Source organism: Hetaerina americana, unplaced genomic scaffold (genome assembly GCF_022747635.1).
Source record: "Hetaerina americana unplaced genomic scaffold, ioHetAmer1.1.p SCAF_11, whole genome shotgun sequence".
NCBI classification, from domain to species: domain Eukaryota; kingdom Metazoa; phylum Arthropoda; class Insecta; order Odonata; family Calopterygidae; genus Hetaerina; species Hetaerina americana.
In genome coordinates this window covers 8,932,245-8,956,178 of record NW_027286181.1, presented here as the reverse complement: position 1 = coordinate 8,956,178, position 23,934 = coordinate 8,932,245, and the positions used below count along the sequence as shown (strand labels likewise).

The following is a 23,934-nucleotide window of genomic DNA, read 5'->3' as shown; positions in this document are numbered from 1 at the left end:
AGTCAATTCAATGTGCTAATCATAATTTTATTTCTAAAAGAAAGAAAAATAATCATGAATCAATTTCTCATTCTCTTTCTAATCAAGTAACCCTTTTATTCAAAGTTAAAACAAACTGTTTGGACTAAAACCTTTTGGACTAAAAATTTTTTGATTTCTTTGTTCAGTGTTAAATGAACTTTTAAAAATAATAAAAGGAAACATTACTGCCTCGTAATTTTTTTGATGATTATACTCTACTTCGAAGAGCAGTAATTTTTTTTTTATTTTCAGAAAGCCTGAGAAAAAATTCAACTTCCAATCAAAATATGTCATTTATCAAACTCAATACCAAAAAACCATAAAATAGATATTTATCTTGTCTAAAAAGAGACATTTTAGTATTTTAGATATTCAAACTGTTGAACATAAGCATTAACATACAGCTGAATGCTGAAATCATTGCCTGCATATAGATGCTGATGATTATCCAAAAAATACAAGATAACCTATACTAGCTCATTATCAACTTGCCAAGAATTAAACCAGAATTTCGATTCTCACTGTGTTTGCATTGGGTTTTAAATAATAGCCGGCAGGGTGTGAGTTGTTAAGAATTCATTTCCTTCGTGAAACCAAAACAGTTTTTAACCAAAATCCAAGTTTAAGTTCCATGCTTCCTTTTTACTTTTTTTCATAAACCGGGCTTATGGCTTTGTATGGATGAAGAGTTGAAATTTTCGCCTTCGTTTTTTAATGTCTGCGCGTTATTCCGTCAGGCTGCAGTGAAACCTGGCCTCGGAGTAATTTTTGCGCGATCCAGAAATAGTTGGCTTGGTTTGCATAAGAGCTCAAGTCAGGTCAATAGATGCAATGGCCCTCTCATGCACTCTTTAAACCCTCTACCGCATGCACGAGGGGGGGAGGGGTCTCCAACCAGTGTTTTCAAAATACGAACAACTCTGACTCTAATTTTAAGGTATTGAAAATATCCATTTTTCCATATTTTAGGATTCTCTTCCTCTTTCCTTATTGACTACAACTCTATCCAGCTTAAATCCCCTACCATACTACCCCCCTAGAATACCATTGTTTTTACCTACGATTTTAAAAATGGATGAACAAATGTCCATGACGAAGAGCTAAGTGGCAGGCCCAGTATTTTCACCGATGAAATTGTTTCGCAAGTGGAACAAAAACTGCAATGTGATCGTCAATTGACGATCAATGGCCTGGCTGAACAATTTCCTCAACTTGGATGCACTACTGTCTACAATATTGTCACAGAAAACCTCGGATACCACAAATTGTGTGCAATGTGGGTACCGAAACACTGCTGCCAAAACCAATAAGAAAATTCAAGATTTACGTTGGAAACTCTTTGACCACCCACCATACAATCCTGACCTTGCACCTAGCCACTACTTCCTCTTCTTGTACCTGACACGGTGGCTTGGTGGACAACATTTTGAAACCAAAGAGGAACTCAAGAACAAGAAGGACTCAAGAACAAGCATTGTCAATTGGTTCAACTCTCAGGCAGTGAGCTTCTATGTAGAGGGGTTAAAGAAGCTGGTGCAGCAGTACGAAAAATGCTTAGAAGTGAAAGGCAATTATTTAGAGAAGTGAAATAGGTTTTTAGCCAAATAAAAGTGCCAATAAAATGTGTTTCATATGAGTATATTTTTTCCTGTGACCAAACGGCCCTTACTTTATGATCATGCCTTGTATATATATACTAACGCTTTATCAACCATGAATGTAACAATGTAACTTAATCCATATTTAATTTTTGGAGCATGCATACTGAAAGGGGTTCATAGATGTTGAAAATGGAGAATAAATAAGTAAACAATTGGCTTTATTCACACAACATTAACAGCTGAATGTACATTGCAAGGCAGACTAGTTGATGAATGGCAAAACAGTCCTACTACATCCAATGTGGTACATCTTTTTGATTTATTCTATAGATATGTGATTATTTATATATATATAAAGGAATATTTACATACCTTTGAAAATAGCTTGTGATTCAATTCAGTGCAACAACAAATCATAGCAAAAATATGTAGAGAGAAACGTGTAGTATAGTTTGCTAATGATGAGTTCTCTGCATAAAAATAATTCTCTTGGCATTTAAACATTGATTTTAGCTAAAACGATCACTTCACAAAATATCTGCATTAAGAATAAATTATAAAAATTAAGCAAAGAGGCATCAATTAACAAGATGCCTTTGAATCAAATGTACCTACTAATGTTTTATTGAACACACTTTAACATATGCTTTTTCATGTGCAGGCACAAAACATTTTATTTATAGTTCCCATAAATATGCACATTAGAAACTGGCAACAAATTTTTTATCTTTTTAATGACTAGAAAGAACACACTATCAAAAGTACAACGGCATCTGTCACACTTGTACTTTTTACAATTCAGGAACTGGGAGTAGAATTTATGCCACAACGTCGACTAGAAGTGGCTTTGCCTGAATAATGTCTTCCATGATTCAGAACTTGAAAGGGGTCACTCATCCACAATCTCCAAAATAAAAAATTAAATTATGATAATAATGCTTGTAAAATGTAGATTTGACAGTTATTTTCCTCTCCTACTAGAGATATATATAAGAAAACATGTCGATATTCCTTCTTCCTAATGTTATATTTTAGTTTACAATAAATAAACAGTTGTTAAATATGTGTATGTTACATGGGCAAAATATCTTTGCCGTGCTATTGGTAATGAAGCCCATTGCATAGAAATTATTTTTCAAACTCTTCCTTTAGAGTCATGATCTTTTACTATCCTGTGTTAGAATATGCTTGTCATTGGTACCTCATCCATCTAATATTTCACAACTCTCTCTGTGTGTATGCTTTATATAAAAATACCATATCTGCACATTTTCTTTATTGAGTCATTTATTCTTTTTCTCTCTCTCTCTCTCGCTCTCTCCTTGGACATGCCAGGATATCGTCAGTTGCTTCGATATTATTCATTGCTACATATTAATTTTTTCCTCAGCTGGAAACAACCGTAGCTTTGAATTTTTGAAATCAGTATTCACTCTCTCCAAGAACCTCAGCCATGATACGCTTGAAGCTATAGCTCTGTGCTATCTTTTCATCAGGCACTCCAATGGAGTTCACCTGAAAATAGAAGAGATAGCTTTTTAATCCACATAGTGGCTGTGGTTCAAGTACCTTTAATGATGAAACTACTATTAGTTTGCTCTTGTTTTATGTTGCAATATCCCATAGATTTTAATATCAAAAGTAGTGCTTTTGAACAATAATAGCGTATTTTTACTGTAATTAGTACTCCTTAGGACTATAATTATGGATGAGGCATGCATGAACTTAGGGCTCCATGATCTTGAGAATCCAAATATTTTAGAAAAACATAGTTTTTTGCAGACCAATGAAGTTTTATAAATTATTCTTTTGCTACCTTTGGAAATCATTCATTTATAATATGAATACTGTAACAAGTAATAATTATCTAGAGGTAATATTAATCTTAATCTTCATTGATCTCAAGAGCCAATAACTATATTATGTAGCAATATAAATAATATCAGCTGTAATATTCTTAAGTATTTTTTAGCATAAATAAATCATACTTGTTAATTTATTCCATTGTCAGATAGTAACATTTAAATGTCGCAGAATTAAATGGGACCATGGGCACTTTGGGGCTGTAATGCATTATATGGAGTCATTTATAAGTAATCAGTGATCAATGTTGCATGAGATTTGTGGTGGAAAATGCTCCATGGGGCCAATGCATCAAAACCCTGGATAATCTAGCAGTCAACAAATCAGGACAGCCCCCAGCCCCATATAGCCTGGATGAGTAAGAGTTTACTGTATTTAGAATCACTTGAACAGGTTAATTGAAACTAGCAGATAGCAATTGTAATCAGCCCAAAGGTTGGTTTGATGGGTGAGGATATTAGAGATCCCATTATGGTAACCCCTATTACATTTGAAATCAATTCTTAGTGCTTGGCAGGAGGGAGGGGAGGTGCTTTTCATGAGGAAATATGGTATTGCGTCGGGTATGATGAAAAGGCATTGAAACACATTGTACTAAATAAATTACTATGGAAAGTCATAATTATATTATTTCCCTGATAAAGAGGCATCACCATTTGAATCTGGCTTAATGCACTATCCACGAGACGACCATGCTGAACAACTTAAGTGTTTTGGTTCATTAATTGCATGTGCAGGAAATGTTTTTTTCATGGCCGTGACCCTTTGCTCCCTCTTAAAGTAAACCTGTCCATCTCTCCTCTCTCACCTTAGCATTTGGAGCCACCTTGTGAGGCTGAGGGTTACTGTGCGCTGGTGGCGCTGGTGGTGGGGGCCTCTGCTTGGGCGGAGGAACTGCTCCCGGCTGGAAGACCTTGGGCTGTACTGCACTCACTTCGGCTGCCGGCCCTGATGGCTCGCTGATGCCAAGCTCTTCCTCCTTCAGTGCTTTGTATGCTTCAGACTTGAGGGGGTCAAATACTGGAGGTGGCTTGGGGCTGCACGTTTACGTAGGTACACCACAAGGGTAAATCCCCATTTTTTTCAGGGTCCCACAGGGGTTGGTGACGGAGAGAGGTTGTTGTTTGAGAGCGACAAAAAAAGAGATGGTATTTGTTTTTGTTTGTGTTCGTTTTTTCATGCATGATGCATTTGAATTAATATTATATATATGGGTAAATTCAAAACATTCCATAGAGTATTATTATAGATATTTAATCAAGGAAGCATGTAGATTTCATTCGCCATTCCAGGTTTTCATCGTACATTGCATTAATGTGTGAAGTAGGAAACATTAGTTGCATTTTTTAAATGTTTTTTCCATTAGATTTTTGGATAATTAAAAATGATGTCACACATGGTTTAAGGAATATTATAAAAATGTATTAAAAGTAAGAAAGCATGTTAAGTGAAATTTGAATAATTATTTTAGGAGCAACATTGATTTGGAGTTGCCCCCAAAATAGAAACAATTATGTAAATGAAAATAGATAAAACAATTGAAAAAATGTGATAAAAAAGTATTCATTACATTTATAAGTTGCGGTGAAATCACATGAAGGTATTTGAAACTCAATGTTCATTGGCAGTGAATATATTGTGGTGTGCAAAAATGTTTTGTTTTGGCATCAGGAGGTGAAAAATATGAAATTTGAAAAAAAAATCATTTCATACCATAGTGATGCAATGTTTAATAATAATTCATTTAATGTAACACAAGTTTGACATTCCATTTTAGAGGATGATTAAACATATAATTCAGAACATATTGATATCATGCAGGAAAGTAACAAATTGGTGGATTTGCCAACATGATGTAATGTTAGAGTCATTGTATATTTTATTTGTTTGAGGGAATGTGGTCAAGGTAAAGTAGCAATATATATTGAGCAACAAAACAGGTTGGGAGTTAGAAATGGCGTGTATAAGATGGACCAGGTTTGGGATTTTGTGATTGTTGTTGTTGGTTTTGGATGTCGATTTTTTGTTTGAGAAAAGAAAGATCAATGAATATGCTAAATTAGTTGTGCAGAAAATGTCCCCTACAAAAAATATCACTTCGAGGTGTTAGGCTGTAAGAATTCACAAATCAGCCACCTTCGAAGGGATAAGCTCTGTAGGGTATTTCAAGCTACAAAAACATGTTGACGACTTTAGGCATATATAAGTAAGTTTTGCAATTGTAAGAAAGTAAAGATAAAAAATAAGGTATACCATTCAACTACTGTTGCAAATATTATAAAAAAAACCAAGTAGCTTGTATGAAATGTATTTTTAAAATGTTTAATTGCCAAAAGTATGTTTTATTCTTATGGAATTATTATTAGAGCATAGTAAATACAAGGGTTTAACTACTAATTACGTTACAATTAGAGAGGTTTTTCATACAGCTGTGTTACTATGATATCCATTAGGTAAATACCATGTATTTAATGATCAGCATCTGCTTGCTACTGATATTGGTTACTACCTACATTTCTACTTATTTCTACTGCTTTAAAACATAGGATAAAGGTAACACAAGACTGGAAAACATTTCAGCATAATCTGAGAATTAATTGCCTTTGAAAATTAATAAATGCATACCATTGATAATTAAGAAAGATAATATATTATCCCAGATTTTTCATGATTCTTCCTTGACATTATCTCTGCTTTACTCTGCGTTCCGTATTCTCTGACAGTTTATGGAAAAAAATTACCTTTAGGGTTGATTGTAATGTGGCTTAAGGGATGGGAAACCATGATGAAAAAGAGGTTTCTGAAAATTAGTGACCTATTTATTTGAAAAACACAAAATTAAGATATTTTTGATGCATTTCTACACTCTTTTAAACTGTGAGTTTGTGTCAAAGAATATTTTTGGAATCTGAATAATGAAGTTGGGATGCTGGAAAATATTAACATTTTAGGAGTTAATGATAGGAAAATGTGGCCCACCAACATTTAGAAAATTAATTACCTGTCATAGAAAGGTTTGCTGGTCTTATCGTAGAGTTGTTATGAGTATTATTTTCCTTGAGTTATCAACTTTAATGACCTAATGAATGAGAGTGTTATTACTTTCCCTTCCTGATATTAACATCCCCTTGTAGCTCATTGAGATTAACTGCAGTTAGTGCATTGTGGTTAATATATTGTACATTTTTGAATGGATAGTCTACAAAACCACTATTGTTGGTTAGATGTGTTGTTTTCAGTAACTCTTTCAATTTTTAAGCAAGTCATATTAGCAAATCAACTCTAGAGCTAAGTCTGAAGCCACAAATGCTTTAGCCTATGTCAAATTTCAAGTTGAGGCATTCAGGTGATAATCAAAATCAAATTCTCTGACTTCATTTGGAAAATAAAAGTGGTGCCTTCCACTTGAATTTAATATGCAAACTGATTTGGCGAGTGGCATTGTTTTGAAAAATGGGCTATTGGTGTTTTTTCTCTCTTTCATCATGAACAAATCCAAATGCACATAAGTCGACCAAAAAACTTTCCAAAGCAGAGCAGAGAAATATTTTGCAAGATGAAGAACAAACTTTCCCTGAAGGTTTAGAATTGTATTTTTGCATATCAGAACAATTGATTGATGTGGAAGTGAGCACTTCTCATTAGATTTTCCATTTAAATAAAGAGATACAATTTACTTAACAAATTATTCTCTCCCCAGAAAAATTTTCATTGATTTTGATCAATGGGCATTTTCAAAATGTCAATAAATGTCATGACAATAGAAAGGGAAGAATAATGTTATGTTTCCTTTGACTTTAGAGGGAGGGTTTGGAACCAGGTTGATAAATCTTAGTAGAGATTGTTTTTTTTTCTTTCTTGATTCCTTTTTCTGGAATTTGTAGTGGGCATGCACATCAATTTTTTATTAGTAGAGTAAAAACATGGGAAATTAGATTGCCTTCTCCTAAGGTTAAACAAATATCCCTAAATAGTAATAAATAATCAGATACTATATATATATATATATATATATATATATATATATATATATATATTGTGATGAATGTATGAAGAAACAAGAAGAAATCAGAGATTTTTACGTATGATTTCATTAAAACTTGATAGACCATAAAAATACATAATTTCTCAATGGATGCATAGCTTGAAACCACAATTGTTATCACATTTTCATAAGTTAAGTTAATAGCTTATATTTAATTGGATATCTGGCTGATGTCTTCAAAGAAAGAAGACACATTGAATTCCCCACAGTGTGGAGAATGGTTGCTGCATCAGGGCATTCTCAGGCCCATCCAGCATTAGCTCTAAAATTTCTTGTGCGGATACACATCAACTCATGGGTCAACTTAGGAAAAAAGTTAATCACCTAGTCCATCTTGAGAAAATTACATACCTTGTTTTCCAGTGCATAAAATCATTGACCTCTTAAGATTTGGTTAGGCAAACTGAGCATTGATGCTATTTAACTAAGCATTCTTTTCAGTCCATAGTTCATAATTATTCCATATCTAATCATAATTTTTGGTTAAAGATCATTGATCCTTTTCAATTCAACTCATTCTGTATGATTAACTAGTAATATTATTTGCTATTTTATGTTTAGCAGCTAGAATTATACCTCTTGCAGAGATAAATTTTGTGTGTTTTTGAGTTCCATTTTTTATTGTGATTGAAGTAAGCAAAAAAGTATATAAATGTGTAGCAGTGGATCATAATTTAAAAATATCAGGTAACCCTCAAGAGATTTTACACATTTCGGACTTGATGTGAGATATACTTGCAGTTTTCCCATTGTCGATTTGCATGTGTCTATGTATGTACAGACTGTTTTAAGAATAGAATGGCATACCAAATACCGAGTCAACTTGTCTTATTTTCAGGTTTATTTTAAATTTGATTTTCATTACAACCTACTGGGTAAAACCTGGCAGGGTATGGCCACAGGGATTGATCTGAGCAAATTTGAGATGGGAAATTAAGGTGATAGGTAAAGAGAAGATATGAGAGAAAGAAAAAATAGGAAGTGTATGATATTAGATGGAATGATTTAGTGGAATGGGAAACATGCAAGGAATTTGCTCTTTACTCTTTTATTCCCAAGGCCAGAGTAAGTAGTGCTTTCCCATTATCCAGAATAGAATAAAGTTTTCAACTTTATCATTGGATAAATGGAAATGTGAATTTTAACTTTACTATAGCTTTTTGAGGGAAAGGGGTTATGGTGAGTTATATAAAAAATGATATGATTACTATCTTGAAATAATTAATGGTAATTTGTCTGGGTGAAAAAAATCTATAGACTGCAGTCCGAAATGTGTTGATCATTTCAAAATGTTGGATTGTGAATAGCGAGCTACTACCCAAGAAAAAAGTGAGCCATAACACCATAAAGCACCATAAAGCAGCATTAAGCATTGATCAAATGAAATGTTTTGCTGATAAGCAACATCTATTAGTCAGCAGTACTTACACATATCACGGTCATGAATGAATTCATATGAAATTTAATATTTTAAGACAGATGGAATAGAAGAAATTATGAAGAAATATGCTCTTATTATTTTGTAGATGAAAGAAAATAGAAAATTAATGAATATAAATGATAAATAAATAATTATAATGATATGTTTGTACTGTTGATTAATTTTGGTTAGATTATTAATTTTTTGCACAAGCTGTTTTCATTTTGTCATGCCTACAAAATCATTGTTCACCACTTGCCTCAACTTTGTTGGTGGTGCTAGCGGCTGATGTGATCCTCTTGCCATTTTCCTGCAGAGCGCATTAATCAGTAATATTTATAAATCTATCAAGTTCACTAAGAACAGTTCTCATTGCCACACATGTAATTATAAGAAATACCTATCCCATTTAATGTTTAGCCATTAAGTGCAATGAAATAATTTTTAATGATTAAATGCAAGTACCTGAACCTATCCTCATCCTTATAGCTTATTCTTTTAAAAATCAAAATCATCTAGAAAATATCAAAACCCAAAAACTTAATTGAAAATTCACCCTTTGAGTTGAGCATTCATGTGTTTTTGTTCACATGCATAATTACAATTTTTAATTTGGCAATGGGAACTATCTATGAGCAAATGTTACACATTGATAGAATTTACTATCTTGCAAACTGTTAGCAATAATCAAAGCATTGGGTGAGCCTCTGTGTAAATTTTATTATTCACTGGAACAATCTAGGCATTATGGTCGAATCAATTCAGCTTTATATCCATGCACGCTGCACATCTAGGTACATATCAATATCCATTTGTACATACCAAAATTCATTTTGATGATTTTTTTTCCATTTTTTCTGCAATGATGTCCTATTCCGTTCTATTAAACTGGTCAAAAAACTGGATTCATCAAAAATAGTTATATCATCCATAGGCTAAATGAATTATTTTAAGTTACTATAATTGAATATAATTCACATTAACAGTATAAGTATGCTCATGTATGCATTTGCCTATGGAGGTTAATGAAGCCAGTTCCATGGTTTTGATTGGTATATCATGGAAATATGTTCTTGAATGATAAAGTAGACATCTGGTTATTTTTAAATCCCTCATCCATAGAATAATGAAAAATTATCCTTGTTTGATATTGCATAGAGAGTATAACGTTTCGGAAAATATGAAGCTGTGTATTTTCCATGGAGCTAGGTACACAATGAATCATTGATTTCAATGCTGTTATTGATGAATGAAAACAAATAAAAGTGCTAATGTATTTTCTGTAAAAGATCATGAGAAAAAATGATCAAGAAATTAATATTTGCAGTTGTTGATAATTATTTGATGAACTTAAATTTCTTGACTTTAAACTTCCATTGACTGAAGAGATCGGTAGTCTCTTACTCACAATTAATGTGCACACGTTAAACTCAATGCACTTTATAGGCTTAGGACGCAATTTGTAATCTTAATGATTCTATTATTAGCTTGGCCTCATCCACAAGGGTTTAAGTTACCTGTGGCTTAGTATTCTATAAAGTATTGAGGCATCCCCTGTCAGTTGAGGACCTCAAAGTACTTTAAGATGAGCAAAGAATATATGATCTATACATGATTTTCTGGGATTCCAATTCATTGCATCTCTGTGAAAATCATCATCATGGTCTTTGTCACCTTCATGCTACCTAAACATATTGATAGTTAAAATGTTTAACTGTCACAACCAGAGTGAGCATTTAGTTGTAAATAATGCAAGGATTTCAAGCTACCCTTTAAATGAATTGCGTAGGAATTTTGTTGATGGAATAACCCCTGAATGACCCCTGAAAATACTGCCTAGGTAACTATGCTGAAATAGGAAAATTCAGGAATCATTCCCTGAAGGCTAATTTGCATTTCTTCATTACAGTCAATGAGTTTCATTATCCCATCTGAATCATTGGTATCCAACTTTCATGTGGTAATATGAGATACAAGCTCTTTCATTAATGAAATAAAGAATTTTTTTTTAACGTCACTTTCCCTAGCTTATTCAGTATAAAGAACCATGATGTGACTGAAACAATGCACTGTTATTTTCTTTTCTTAGAAATCAACTACTAAAGTCTGAATTGAGAGAAATCAAAAGTGATTTAGCATGTCTTCTGAGGCAGAGTGGAAATTGGTGCTTGTTTGGATTTGTCTTTGGAAAAATTAAGTATTAATAGTGTTCCTTTAGAAATAATTACTTACGGTGTCACTCCAGTTTGTTGTTGGATTGTTTCAGCAATGTTCTGATCAGAATATAGGCCAATTGGTGAGTTGAACTGCTTGTGGACAATCTGGAGTGTCAAAAAATATTATTATTGGCAAAAGTTGCTCAGTAGGCTTTCGTATCAAGAAATATTTTTAAATGCAGACATTATTTACATTTCTACAAAAAGAAATATTTCTTCTAACAACAATGTGGGCATTTATACGTTCTTATAACTGTACATCTTTTTACACTTATGTGCATGGGATTTTGTGCTTGTCAATCCTTTCCATATAAAATGCAAAATCAGAGCATGCAGTGACAGTGGATATCCTCTAAGATGGTAATTTTATTTTGAAAGTTCCATTCATCACTGAACATAGATATTGATTTTACTTTGTTTCTACACTGGTAACTTACCAACTTCATTCCGAGCATTAGATGTAGAATATTCTAAGGTATTAATTTTCAATTGGCTTAGTATGGAATGATAAAGCCATGAAATTTCCGCATGATATGCTCTGTAAACAAGTGATATGATTGTTGTTCTGCTGGCAAAATATTTTAGGGAAAAAATACTGGTAAAAATTAATCAGGGGCCAAGTTCTAAAAATGACGTCAGAGTGCTTTTAATAGGACCTTTTCCTGGACTTGAATTGATTGAGCTCAATAAACTATTAAAAATATACTCTGCTTTCATGCACTTGGAATTTTACAAGGTTGATACTGATAATAATCATAACCAGGTTTTTTAATATCCATCCATGTGAAGATTAAAGTTTAAGCATGTAAACCAAATTAATCATATAACAGATCTCAGAAGTGATGCAATATTAAAAACTTCTTATTTTCAAATGGTTTTTCCTCAAAAAAATATTGTAATTTGTACTATTGCTAGCAGTAGAAGAGGATAATGGCTCAATTAATTTAGAGTACTCCTTAAAGAATGAAGTTACTTGCCTTGGATCCATTCATGTCCTGTCCGGCTACCCTTTCAATTACAGTACCAGCCACCTGTGAAGAAATAGTTTGCATTAATTGTTTCATCTTTTATTTCTGTTCATTGCATGCAATTCCATATTTTTAATACAGTTTTATAGTCCCAATGCATATTGATTACAAGTTAAGTGATTTATTTTTCCAAGAAATTAAGTTATTTTATTTTTATACTAACATTTGTGGACCAATTTCAACGTTTTTCTACTCAGACAAGGAGTTTCCTGGCTTAAAATATTAGCGCAGTACATTGCCATTGGTCTTGATTCAATTTAGTCGATTGACTGGCTTCAAATGGAATTAACACCTTTCCCTAGGCATTCTATAGGTATGGATGGAAAAGTACCTTTTCACACATCTTTTTCTATTCAAAAGTAATATTTTTAGATTTTTATTGAAGGTAGTCTCTTGTTTAAAGCAGGTTTTTAGTTTAGGTGTGAATAGTTTCTGTATATCTTATCTTATATTGAACCTAGACCATTTATGTGGCATGTTTAATTAATGAAAATATGACCGTTGAAGAAGGATTCTGAAACTCATGTTTCAGATTAATCATTGGAATATATATATATATATATATATATATATATATATATATATATATATATATATATATATATATATATATATATATACATATACATTCAAACACGAAATCCCGCCAAACGGCGAATAAATACTCATATATACAGAAACATATATAAGGAAAAGGGATAGGAACACGTATAAAGGACGAACACAATAGAGGTGGGGAAGGCGGAATCGAACGGATCACAAGAGTAAAAATATTTCCTCAACCGGGACTCGAACACCGGATCTTTCCACTTGCCGGGCGGATGCTCTTAACCACTTGAGCTATCGAGGATATGTAATTTACCCTGAGATCCGTGGGTCTTATATGTCGCCAAGCGCCCCGATTCTTTAGCCAAGAGATGGCGTCAGGGGGCTGTTTCACCCACCAAAGGAGAATTAGACAATACACAAGAGGAAAGGCCAGTGGTTAGAATTCATACAACATCATACAGGAAAAGAACAGTGCGTTTCGTGGCACGCATAGCCAGAAGAAAGAGATGAGCCACATTGGCCAAATACACATTCTTCTGGCTATGCGTGCCATGAAACGCACTGTTCTTTTCCTGTATGATGTTGTATGAATTCTAACCACTGTCCTTTCCTCTTGTGTATTGTCTAATTCTCCTTTGGTGGGTGAAACAGCCCCCTGACGCCATCTCTTGGCTAAAGAATCGGGGCGCTTGGCGACATATAAGACCCACGGATCTCAGGGTAAATTACATATCCTCGATAGCTCAAGTGGTTAAGAGCATCTGCCCGGCAAGTGGAAAGATCCGGTGTTCGAGTCCCGGTTGAGGAAATATTTTTACTCTTGTGATCCGTTCGATTCCGCCTTCCCCACCTCTATTGTGTTCGTCCTTTATACGTGTTCCTATCCCTTTTCCTTATATATGTTTCTGTATATATGAGTATATATATATATATATATATATATTGTAATTATTGAATTATTTATATTTATTAGCTCAAAATGGAATATGTTTAGCAAGAAGGAAGATAATATTGTTGCCCTTGTAACATCATTGAATCACCCTGTTATTGTCTGCCAGGATTGCACCTGTCTGAGCAGTTGCCCAAATATGATCCCATGATGGTTCTCAGCCCTTTTTAGGTGTTTTATGTGCCCTTTTTTGGGTCAATCCACAATATGCCTCAGCCTGATATGCTCAACACACTGACTCATTCGTCAAAATTCCCACTCCAAGTATATAGCTGTGTTCATCATTTCTTTTACAAGCTTCTTTTAAGGAAAATTTTTTTATCATATTTGGTGATAATATTCTATAAGGTAGAAGGTGATTTTTACTTTCATTTGTGCATTTAAAAATTCTCAATTTCTAAGCTACTAGGCATGCTCAAACGAATTTCAAAAGAGAATTTTCAATGATAGCAGCAATACCAAATGCATATGTAAATCCATTTAAGATGTACTTTGAATCTTTTCTAAATTGTGTGTAATTTTAGTAATGTTTTGTTTTTATTTTGTGATCTGAAACCTATTTACTCCCTTGAATTGCCCATTTTCTATCATAGGAAGAGTACATGTGACCTTTGGTCCTACCCAGGACGAACAAAAAGAAATGTGAAATAAATAAAGACTTATCCCGGCATTCCATCAATTACACTCTGTGATTTTGCTTTAAATCTCAATTTAATTTTTCTGAAATAATGAAATGAAGAGCACTCAATATTTATTTATTTTTTAGAATATTGTAAATCATCGCCATTCTAGTAAATTACAGCAGAGGAGCTTATATGCGCTGAGTTGAAGTGAATAATGATTTTTTAAATCAGAACGCATAGCATTTTGTTTGTTTCATTGGATAGAAATGGACTGGAGGAGAGATCTGAACATTTCCACCAATCCAGAATAGCTAGCTAATTCATTTGAGATTTTGTTGGGTTCTTAACCTTCCAAGAAACTACAAGTAAATGCATGGCCTCAAAATTTGAGCAAAATTCTTCAGGTGTGCATGAAAAGACTTGAGTCAAAATTATCATAGCCTCATTTTTGTAAGAACATATGACTAAATTTTTCTGGCATAAGCAAAATTTATATATGATGACTTATATATTACTCTTGATATAAGCAAATTCTGGACCACCATCAAGATTCCTGCCTATTTTTCCTCAATCTGTGCATCTATCTCAAAGAATTTTGAATATGAATTACCCACGGGTATTCTTAAAAATTTTTTTTGATGGTGGAAAAATACCCCTATATCTTCGATGCCAATTTAATTCTTTTTGCTAATGATGTTACCTTCCCAAAATCCCAAAATCAATCCTAAATTGCAACAAAAAGTAGACTCTACAGTAATATGTCTTAAAAATTGGTTTCAAAACAAACTTATTGCCAATAGATGTACAAAAAAAAGGATGCATACATTTTGGCAAAAATCCTTCACTCTCGGTTAAACTCTATGACAAGGACCTAAATTTTGCTAACAGAGTCCTTGGGTTTTCAGATTAAATCAGCCCTAAAATGGTCCTTATATATTGAAAATTTACAATCTAAACTCAGTAAAACTTTTTTCAGTGGAGATATTTGTTTTTTAGAGCTAGCTGAAATATCCTGAAATGTCTTCATCATTAAAATTTTCAATCTCGATTATCATATGGCATTATAATCTGGGTCGGCTCAAGCCATTGCCAAAATATTTTTAAAGTGCAGAGAAGGCCACAAGAGATATTTTAAACTTACCTTTCAGACACTCTTGGAGGTCTCATTTTCATGTGTTGCAAATTATGCCACTGGCTGCTCTTTATGTATACAATCTAATCTTATTCCTTGAGAATAGCATGCAGTTATACAAACAAAACATATATATCCACATCACTATACACATACTTAACTTGATATACATATTGAGGCAAGATCTTCTAATTTGACAGGTGAGGGACCATACCACCTAGGAGCCAAATTTTTCAACGTGCTTCCTCAAGATTTGAAAGCATCTACTTGAAATAATTTTAAGCGTAATCTTAAAGCATGCTTGCTCATTAAACTTTTGGGATGCATTTTGTGCAGTATATAAAGAAAAGTCGAAATGTTTTTGGAAAATATCCCTGTGCAATGTAAATAACCTTTGTAATTTTTTCTTTCATGATGAAACCATTCTAAACTGGCTTATGGTGTATAAAGCGATATATAAATAAATATCAAATCCTTAGGAAACACTAAGAAATCGATATTGTTGAATTATGAGTTTCAGTGTAAAAATACTTTGGTGTTTATACCAGTAGAGTGATATTCAAATTTCAGGATTTCTCATATATTTTGATTCATAAATTCCTTCAGCAAATAGAAACATAATCACATCACTAAGTGTGGTTTTTTGTAAATCACCCGAAATTTACCCAAGGCTCCCTGGGAACACTTAGGTAGATGTCACAGAGTCCATCATTTAAAATCCATATTCTTTGAAATTATAACTAAGAGATTTCCATAGATAGTAAGAGTTTATATGAATTTTTGTTCAGGCAAAAAACTGCAAGAATTAAATATTTATGAACGTGAAAGTACTCAAATTTAATTTAATTTCCATATTACCGAATTAGGAGTAAAATTGGCATCTCATTCATTTAATGGTTTTCTAATGTTAGTCCATGGAATAAGTTGACTCATTAGGTGCTTAACTATCTAAAATTTTAGTAGCAATTTAAAAAAACAAAACGATTTCCATAGATTTAAAAGACTCCATTTCTCTTCAAAAATTTTGAGTGTAACGACGTGGGTTGTCGGCCCGCGCTGGGGCTGCTCACTGCATGGGAACTTGGTGTCGGAACGGTTCCCATTGATTATTTTGAGATTTCTTCATGCCGGTGATTTTTCCCGTGTCCATCTCTCGCCCTCAATTCGAATGCATGCAGTAGGACATTGGGCCGGGGAGATATTTCTAGCCTTATATTCCAGGGTAAAAAAATATACGAATCAGATCTGGGCTTCGCAGAGTTCGTTGATCCCTTTGGCAGTCAAAACCGCCTCTTATAACTACGCCTGGCCCCTCTTACCCTCCGATCCCCACCATTCCCTCCCCCTCCCACGCACTCCCCTTTCACACTTCCCTCACCCTCTGCCCCTTTCACATCCCCTATATCTTCCTCTCTCTCTTTCCCAACCCCTCCGTCCTTTGCCCCCTCGCCAAACACTGGATCCCCGCCCCCACTTGAATTCAAACCTATCGTCCTTCTGGGTAATTGCCGGCTACTCCGGAGATTATTATTAACACACGTGGCCATTCCCACTGTCCGCACTCCTATAATTCCCGACCGAGGTTTTCTTTGGGGTTTTGCCTCTAATCTTTTCCATGTCTGCACATTCGGGATTGATAGTTCAGTCGTCTCCCTTCTTCGACTTTCCGATATCCGTTGTCCCATTCATATCCCTGGTACAGGTTTTGCACTAAATTCTTCAATCTCCTTTCCAGTCCTCTTGGCCAGCTTTTCGTTTTTCCGAATATTTTGCGCTTTGCCTCATTCTGTCTTCCTGAATGCGTGTATGTATTTCACTTTTGCTTCATGCAACTGTGATGGAACGCGGGCCAGTACCCATTTCCTGCTACCTCACCAGTCAGTAGATTAATAATATCCTCATAAATGTTTTTACAAGTGGTCCAGTGCTTTTCTGATTCATTTTTTTCTAAATGAGCTCAAAATATTGTTTGCAAGAGTTTCACTTATAATGGAAATTGCATACATTGTATTTTAAAGCAATAATGTCTCAAACTTAGCAAACCTTCACGGTTCCTCAAGCATCGAGAAAAAAATAGCACCGCTTAAAGTAACAGGACAAGTATCAAATTAACCTCTTTTATAATTTTTCAAATGTACTAGGGACAGTCGAATGAAAACCGAACACCCACCATAACACAAAGTCCGTCCGCTAAAAGATAGAAGCTAGCTATTTACGCATTGACGTTGGCATCGCTGTGGTAGGAGAACTGCATAGTGACAACTCACAGGCGCACGAAGTTGTTAAGTTGTAATTATCCTTATTGGTGTGCGGATTGGTTGTTCTAGCAAGTATTCGGTTTTCAATCGACTGCCCATCATAAGCGTTTTCGAAGTGACTTTTTGATATATAATGCAAAATGCTTGTCTGCTAAGTTAGCTTGCCTTAGAAGAAGCCTCTTGAAGACATAATATACTCATCGAAGGACTATTCTTTATTCAACTTCTAAGAGCATAATAAGTTATGTTATCGGAGAGTAATCTGCTACAGAGCTACATCTCCTTCACTTCTTATCTCCTTGCTCTCGTGCCAACAATTTACGTCTTATATTTTTGGAGAAAACTCACTCATGAATTCAGTCTTATTGAACTGTGTCCGAAAGAAATTAGAACTGAGATGTTGCTATTTTTAATTTTCTGGGGTAATTTTTTTAAGTTGAAATATTTTTGCATGGTTATATTTCGCGCTCTTTACGGATTGCCGCTGAATTCGTCGATGGAACAGCATGCATTCCACCCTAGATCTCCCGCGGTAATTTTTAACTACCGCGGCGGCTGGCCAATGTAATTATTTATTCTCATTTGTCTGCTTTGCTATTGTTTTCAGGAGGATCTTTTTTTAGATCGGAGTGCTTGAATGCTGCGGGCCCAGTACTAGGCGGATTTATATTATTACATAATACGAGACTGAGTGAAGATAAACATCATTTTATACGACTGTTAGCGATTAAGATTCAATATTCCGTATTCTAGGGAACTCTTCTTCCTTTGGGTTTCTTATTGGGTCCGTTTTGTCCTTCGTGATGTTTCCAAAGGTCTTCTTACTACAAGCCCCCTTTGTCATGCGATCACGTAGAATTGGTGACTCGCTCATATCATTTAATCTTCATTATTTTTCTAAAAAATCTTATTTCCATTGCTTCCAATCCTTTTGTTTTTCAACTCTCACTGAGAACATTTCAATTAAATATGTCGCCTTTGAAACTGGCTTTTTGACTTTTCGTTGATGTGGTGCCCCACGTTCATTTTCCGCTTCTTTTTCATTCGTCTTGGGGCGTTCGTCCTTTTTTGCCTCCCCCTTCACCCTTCCCTCCGCCCCCAACCGAACCCGCACTCCCTAGAAATAGCGAGCGTGGTCAACCCCCCTTCCCCCTCTTCGCTCCTCGCCCCCCACCCGCCGACGCCTCTTCTGGCTTACCGGCCGACCATCTTACCCCTCCGAAGTCCCTCCCTCCCTCCCCCGCCCCCTCCTTCTTTCCACCCTCCCTCCCCGCCCCCCTCCTTCTTTCCACCCTCCCTCCCCCGCCCCCGCCCTCCACTCCTTCCGCAGTTTCTCATCGTCTCCTCTCACTTTTTATAAACTCTGAAAATCATGCTGCCATAATTCATTGACCCTGCCGGTCGAGCTCAAACTGCGAAAGGGTTTCCGGGAGGGACTTGGGGCCAGTGCTGCGGAATATCCCTTTTTGGCCGACGCTATTCCAGCGACACCGGAAGTCTCTCGGTGTCACACACCTTGATTAAAGATTTCCATTAATTCATTGATTAACGACTTGCCAATTATTTGGCATAACTGTTCTTAAGTAACCTTGCTGGGATTGATGTGGTGGCTAACGTACTGGCGTCCCATCCAAGAAGGCCTGGGTTCGAATCCTGGAGGCGGCGGTGGTGTTTTTCAGTGGTATCCCGATCCCTACTTGAGGTGCTTTGTGGAGAGCAGTTTGAGTGAGTACGCCGTCCGTCGGATGGGACGTGTAACTGTGGACCCCTTGGCGCCTTGCGGCAAGAGTAGGCTAATGCCGACGTCGGGTATCTCTCCTACCTTCATCCTTTCCTGCCCATCCCTAATGGCGCAAATGACATGAGCTGTCGATTGCCTTCTCTAAAAACCACTACTACTCCGAAGAACACGACGCCGTGGATTGCTGGGTTAATTAGTCTATTGAGGTTATATGTGCATACATGATTTAATTGCAAGAATAAGCTCCGCCTGAAAATTTATATTCCTCTTCCGGTTTTGCGTTAAGTTGTAAATGTGGTGTATATCAATAGGAGTCAATTGAGCTTTTCAGTTTCCTTCACTGTTTTATGATAACATATATATTTATATTATTGCATCTCATACTATTTTTTTCTCACCAAAACGGTTATACCCTTTTCATTTTTGCCCTTGTATTAAATATTTTCCGTTACATTTTCCGTAAATACGAGGTGAAAATAAAACGTATATTACTATAATTTTCGTTTACCCATATATTTACTGTAGGTAACATTACAATTAAGGTTTTCTGTGGTATTTAATGTAATTTGGTCGGTCTAGAGTTGATTTTGCTTTTTGGGTCAAATATTCTATAAGCTTTGAATTGATAACTTGATGAAAAAGCTTGGGGGTTCAAGCTTCCCTTGTGGAAATGGCACCCAATGGCAAACATTAAGGGTGGTGCTCAACGATCACGCACTCCACATCTCCCCTCTGTTCCTCATTCGACACTGTAGAGAGATGCCACGCTAAATTTCGTGGTCTTCAGCCGATCTGCCAGGACTTTTGTGAGAGGGTCTATTGCGCAAAATCTTTTCTCACTTCAACGAGAAGGAACTAAAATTTACAAGACGCAACTCTTTGATGCATGGAGGTTGAAAAACACTTTGCCAAACTGCTGATGTTGCGCCTAAAATATTCCCTCTCCCAGTCGCAATTCTATCTATAGATACTCTTGAGTTTCACTGCCTGGGTGATCTTTTATTATACGTAACTTAAATCTACCCCGTCCACTCGAGTTATCACATCTGGGCTTAAGTTATCATTGGGGCTAGTTCAGAAGGATTGGGCCCTCACTACCGCCTTCTCTCCAGTAAATCAGACATTTATTGCGGATGAATGCAAGGAGAAGAATTCATTCCATTAAATCGAAGCATTTTGAGATATCATTTACATATTTTCATTCTCTTTAATGTCTTTATAATTATTCTGTCAAGCTTGAGGACAACGTGTCGTGATTCTTGAAGCGAAACACTTCATTCTCAAGCCTGAAATAGAAAGACATAGGCTGACAGCGAATGGCAGAAGAACTAAATCTTTCCCATAAATACTTCTTTTATCAGTCAGGTTCTCGTGGAGTTGAAGAATGTGTTTTTGTGAGCTTCATCGGTCGACGGGGGAGGAAAGGAAATGAAGATGGTTATTTCATTGTCGCTTCCTTTCCGCTGAATTAGACACGTACAGAAAGGTATAGAAGTTTTCTTGAATTAAGCGACTATGAAAAGAACACTTGGCAATTGAAAATAAGTTTTGATCTAAACCTCAATTAACTCCTGCTGTATATGTAAATCACGCCTCCAAAATTCACTGATTATTGGCTATTGACATCAATATGTAATATCTCTTCTGTATTATCTCTATACGTGGTATGTGCAATAAATGCGCGAACTGGTGAAAAATGGCGGCTATGACGCGGACTATAGCCCCGCCCACAAGCGGCACTAGTTGCCTGAGACCCAAAGAGCCGTCTGTGATTGGCGGATCGTCGATCTGTACGTATGATGCCAGTTATGTTAGTTTCTGTTGTCCTTGTTTTTACTGCTTGTCGAAAATATCGTGTCGTCTACTTCACTGCTGTCCTTAAGGAAGAGTTTATCTGCCATGTTTTGGCACCAATCAATCAATCAAAAGGAAAATGAAACGATTCTCTCTGCTTGGAAGTTTTCCTGAGCACAAATGTTTCGCGTGCCGTTTTCTAATTGCTTCCTTACCTTCTGTTTCATCATCGCTTCATTGTCGAAGTGAGACGGTGGAGCTCGGAACATTGGATTCGGGTGGTGTCGCAAGTAAGAGGATGTTGTCGGTGCGAGGTCCTTCTTCGTCTTGGCGCCAGGCAGTACCAGTGGTGTCGTGCGGTATGGCTGGAATGAAAGATGGAATGCGTATTTAGCATGCCGTCACAGCAAAATATGAATAATATTTACATTTATTTTGGTTGCGCCTGAGCCGTCACAAAGAGGGTATTAGTAATGACGCGAAAATGACTTAAAGAAAGCAAAAGGTTTTGGCGATTCCACTCCGAAATTTAGTTGTGAGGTATCCGTTGAGCTTATTACCTCATATTGACGTACTATTGTATTTTTAAAATTACTGGGCACTACTTGTCATGTCGCTTCATGACCATAATTTTTTCAGTTGTGCGGAAGTAACATAGATAAATAAACAATAGAAATGAGGAGCACCCTCAAAATTTAATTCCTTCAATATTAGACAGCTCATGTAAAACGACGAATACAATTTTTTATGTGTTTTTAAGTTGGTGAGCGAAAAATATTTTTGTTCAATGGAGCATATTTATGCTTGAATATGTTTCCAGAACTCTAAATAAAATTTAGAAAAGTACACAGTAGATAAAATATGTGCTAACAGTGCTATAAGCTTAATGCAGCGGCATCGTTAGCATATATCTAAGTATGTGTGGGCCAAGCAAAAAGATACGAAATTTAAATATTGTCTTGAAAGAAGTCATATTATTTCAACAGTCTTGTACCTGATGATGACTTTGTGAGTTGAAACGCGTCGTACGTTAAATAAACTGTGGAAAAGTGCAAATTGTCCTTATTTCATTATGATGAACTTCCACGACCTCAAGCCTGAATCTGTTGAACTTATTTCAACAATTGTTTACATTAGCATTTAAATATTAGTTAAGCATCAGATATTGCAGTGTGCACTAAATGTACATACGCTGCCAAATATGTACCCTTAGAGTTTCCAAGGAGAAACCCGCGCCAAGAAATCCTTTAATAACAGTTTTGGAAACGATTATTGTGGAGGATTAAGACAAAACCGACAGAAACGAATACCGGAAAGCCTCCATTTCATTATTATTTATCAGATATCACTGATCGAGTAAGGTGGTGGAAGAGACTCCATAGTCTCAATCTCGCCCCAAAATAAAGACGGGTATCTATATATCGAGGGATGATTGGAATCCTTCTTCTCCCAGGGCAGCAGTATGACATGGGTTGGAAGAAGTTCCACCTTAATCAAGCAAAGAATAGTTTAGCTAAAAGCTGGAGTTCATGAAAATGAGACAACTACTATTTACAAAGAACCTGAGGTTGCAAACAAGGAAACAATGGGTCAAAACGTTCATATGGAGCATGGTACTCTATAATCAGGGTTAAGAAATATTGTACAAGTGGACTAGCGATGAGTATAAGCCTTTGAAACACGGTGCTGGAGGATAATGCTGAAGATTAAATGCTGATGACAAGGTGAGGAACGAGGATATAAGCAGAAGAGAAAAGGACTATATGGAGAATTTGATGGTAAAGAAGAACTAAAAGGATTGGGCGCACCTTGAGGTCCAATGGATTAGTTGGACATAAGAGAAGGGAGGATCCCGCGAGGTAGGTAAAGAGGTAGGCACAAAGGAGACAAATTAACAAAGACACAACATAGAAACGCTACCAGGCGGCGGAGATATATATATATATATATATATATATATATATATATATATATATATATATATATATATATATAGTATATATTTTCGGCCACCTTACACCGCAAGTGACAATAATACACCTCAAGATGGCTTGGACTACCGAAAATTCGACAACTAGAGAGTTTCTTTTTTTTGTGTTTTTGTTTTCGTCCGCTAGTGCCAACTTTATTATACATATATACACACACACACACACATCCACATATATATGTGTGCATGTGTGTATGTGTGTATGCGCATGTATTTTTTTTTCATGGACCATTTGCTGCTTTTGACGGCTGGGACTGGAAGTCAGTGGAGTGAGTGACATTACTAAGTAAAGGATATGCAGCGGAATGGAAAGGAAACTCTCTTTGCAGGATCTTGCCCGGTCTGTGTTTACATTCCTATCCAATGCGTTCACTTTTGATTAAAATCACGAAAGGTTTTTTGGCGTGAGATCAAAATCGTGCTCAGAAAGAGGCCAGAAGAACGCGTAAACTAAAATGTCAATGTCCTACCAAACACATCGAGGGAAGGCAAAGAACTAGTAGGAAGTACCAACTCGATCACACCGCCCGAAATAAGTGAAAAGGGGGTGAAGTCTGCGTAGTGCTACGGGGTGTAAAAAATAATCACAAAAGTAAATAATAGTTGCCTCTCGGATACATAAATATGATAAAAAAGAGCCAACAGTCGGCATTGCTTGTTATACAAGTATGTTATTGTATTTTTGGATTAAGAAACTTATGTTA

General features: G+C 35.7%; 1 protein-coding gene across 7 annotated transcripts in view; it reads right to left on the bottom strand.

The window, feature by feature from the left end:
* Positions 1-1,823: 1,823 nt before the first annotated feature.
* The window catches only part of Zasp66 (PDZ_signaling and DUF4749 domain-containing protein Zasp66), a 122,699-nt gene continuing 100,588 nt past the window's right edge, over positions 1,824-23,934 (bottom strand). For 5 of the 7 annotated variants that reach the window (XM_071599371.1, XM_071599369.1, XM_071599373.1 and 2 more), the window contains exons 4-9: positions 21,456-21,605; positions 12,144-12,197; positions 11,183-11,271; positions 9,210-9,260; positions 4,294-4,522; positions 1,824-3,137 (exon numbers count right to left, since the gene is read on the bottom strand). In XM_071599371.1, coding sequence (XP_071455472.1) covers positions 3,045-3,137; positions 4,294-4,522; positions 9,210-9,260; positions 11,183-11,271; positions 12,144-12,197; positions 21,456-21,605 — 666 coding nt within the window. In that variant the 3' untranslated portion in view covers positions 1,824-3,044. Of the gene's footprint in view, positions 3,138-4,293; positions 4,523-5,045; positions 5,540-9,209; positions 9,261-11,182; positions 11,272-12,143; positions 12,198-21,455; positions 21,606-23,934 lie in introns of those variants that run through there. The other 2 variants (XM_071599370.1, XM_071599372.1) reach the window with 2 other exon arrangements.